Source organism: Rattus norvegicus, chromosome 13 (genome assembly GCF_036323735.1).
Source record: "Rattus norvegicus strain BN/NHsdMcwi chromosome 13, GRCr8, whole genome shotgun sequence".
NCBI lineage: Eukaryota > Metazoa > Chordata > Mammalia > Rodentia > Muridae > Rattus > Rattus norvegicus.
This window is the reverse complement of record NC_086031.1, coordinates 107,334,578-107,336,857: the sequence shown is the minus strand read 5'-3', so window position 1 is coordinate 107,336,857 and position 2,280 is coordinate 107,334,578. Positions and strand designations below refer to the sequence as shown.

Genomic DNA, 2,280 nt, shown 5'->3' with positions numbered 1-2,280 from the left:
ATTATTCAGGCTACGTTCAGACTCACCATCCTCCTGCCTCTTGCTGGGACTACAGGCCTATGCTTTGGGTTTAATGGCTGTTCCCTGTTAAATAGAAATAGCTATGGAAGCACCTTACAGAGACTAATTCATTCTCTCTCTCTCTCCCTCCCTCTCTCTCCCTCCCTCTGTCCCTCTCTCTCTCTCTCTCTCTGTCTCTCTCTCCCTCCCTCTCTCTCTCTCCCTCCCTCTCTCTCTCTGTCTCTGTCTCTCTGTCTCTTTGTCTCTCTCTCTCTCTCTCTCTCTCTCTCTGTCTCTCTCTCTCTCTCTCACACACACACACACACACACACACACACACACACACACACACACACACACCAAGAAAGCAGCACTCTGGAAGAACATTCTACTCTGGAGATGGTTTTTCAGTTTAGTTTGCCTACTCACTGCAAATATCCCTCTGTTGATTTCCCTCCCACCCACACCCTCCCTGACAGGTGAGATGACTTTTCTGAACGAAGATTCCCTCTTTAGGATCTTTCTCAGGTTCTTCCTGAGAAACAGGGGAACAGGGGAACAGACAAGGTTCCTGTCAGGGAAGCATGCCACACCATCACCTGGTGATCTCCTCCTTGGCTTCACGCTGAAGTGGTGCCTTGGGCTCTCAGCTTTTACAGCACCAGCAGTCTAGGGTCTCAGGGAGCACACAGCAGGGGCGTGCACTACTCGTGGCCACCTCCTTGGTCCCCAGCAGCGCCCCTCCCGTTCTTCCTCCCTTCCCCCCCCTCCCCTCAACCCGCCCTGCCGGTTGCAGTCAGGGCTCAGGCCAACGAGCTAGGAGGCGGATCCCGGGCAAAAGATATAAGGGCTCTGTTCACTGAACGCTGCAGCTGCAAAGAGCCACGGCTGAGGAAAAAAGGACGCAAAGGCCAGTCTGCCGCCTGGACGCCTGACCTCCTTCAGCGAGTGCTGCCTCTGTTCCCACGCACCCTAGGTGAGCCTCCAGTCTGGGAACCCAGGGTAGGCGAGAGATCACAGATCCCCTCCCCAGCTGCCTTCTCCCCTGGGCTCGAGTTCCCCTAGTCTGCAGCCAACCCCCTCTCTGGGCTTAGGGTTCCCTTCTCAGCTGCTGTAGCCCACCTGAAAGTTCAACCCCTTTCTCTCTGCTACCTCTGCAGGCCCAGCCAACCCACAGCCCAGAGCTCAGATGGAAAGTGTGCAGGAGCTGATCCCTCTGGCTAAGGAGATGATGACGCAGAAGTCCCGAGGGAAGCTAGTGAAGCTGTACGTGCTGGGCAGTGTGCTAGCGTTCTTCGGTGTGGTGCTCGGTCTAGTGGAGACTGTGTGCAGCCCTTTCACAGCTGCCAGCCGTCTGCGCGACCAGGAGGCGGCAGTGGCAGAGCTGCGGGATGCTTGTGAGCAGCAGTCCCTCCACAAGCAGGCCCTGATAGCAGAAGGCAAGACACAGGAGGCGACTTTGTGCAGCCGGGCCCTGTCCCTCCGGCAGCATGCCTCTTAAGGCTGGTGACTGGCAGAGAAGCGAGACACAGAGAGATCATGACTGAGGTGGGCGAGAGAGAGTCACATGCTGTTTCAAGGTGCCACCGAATCCAGAACTGACCCTGCACAGATCACCCAAGGGATCTGGGACTGACTTGCTGCTGTGCAGCATGCACTGTGATTTGTCCAAGGCTGTGGGAGCGATCAAGGAGCTGTCACTTTGCATTAGGGAAGGAGACATGCTTTTTATACTGTTATTTTTATTGTTGTTGTTATTATTATTATTATTATTACAACGAATATCATTTTGCATTTTGAAATAAAAACATTTTATATTCTGTCTCATTATTTGATTCCTGGGAGGCGAGGTGACCCTCTCACCCAGAACTGTGGCTAGCCCTACTTCACAGCCCTACTTGAATGCCACTGGTATGGGTCTACTCACACGGGAGTGAGACTCTCAGCATGCTACAGGTATTAACATTTTTTGGACCACAAGATAAATCAATTTCTAACTTAGAATGAGAGACAGGGGTGGGAGAGAGGGGGAGAGGGGGAGGGGGAGGGAGAGAGGGAGAGGGGGGATTTCTAGGACAAAGAAAAAGTGATTTGTCTTTTACCCCTTTGTGCTGGAGATTCCTGAGGCTGATCTCTCTGCTTAACTATTAGAGTGAGGAGAAGAGGAGACAGAGAGGGAGAAGGGAGACTGGGGGAGAGAGGGGGAGGAGGCTGGAAGAACAAAGAGATTGAGAGACAGAAGGAAGAGTGGGGAGGAAGGGAAGAAAGGGATGAGGCAAA

At 53.3% G+C, this 2,280-nt stretch overlaps 1 protein-coding gene across 1 annotated transcript; it reads left to right on the top strand.

Annotated features, from left to right (window-relative positions):
* The first annotated feature begins 909 nt into the window (after positions 1-909).
* On the top strand, positions 910-1,822 carry G0s2 (G0/G1switch 2). Its single transcript, NM_001009632.1, has 2 exons — positions 910-976; positions 1,161-1,822. Exon 2 carries the CDS (start codon positions 1,190-1,192, stop codon positions 1,499-1,501), a length of 312 nt encoding a protein of 103 aa, NP_001009632.1. The 5' UTR covers positions 910-976; positions 1,161-1,189; the 3' UTR covers positions 1,502-1,822.
* The last annotated feature ends 458 nt before the right edge of the window (positions 1,823-2,280 follow it).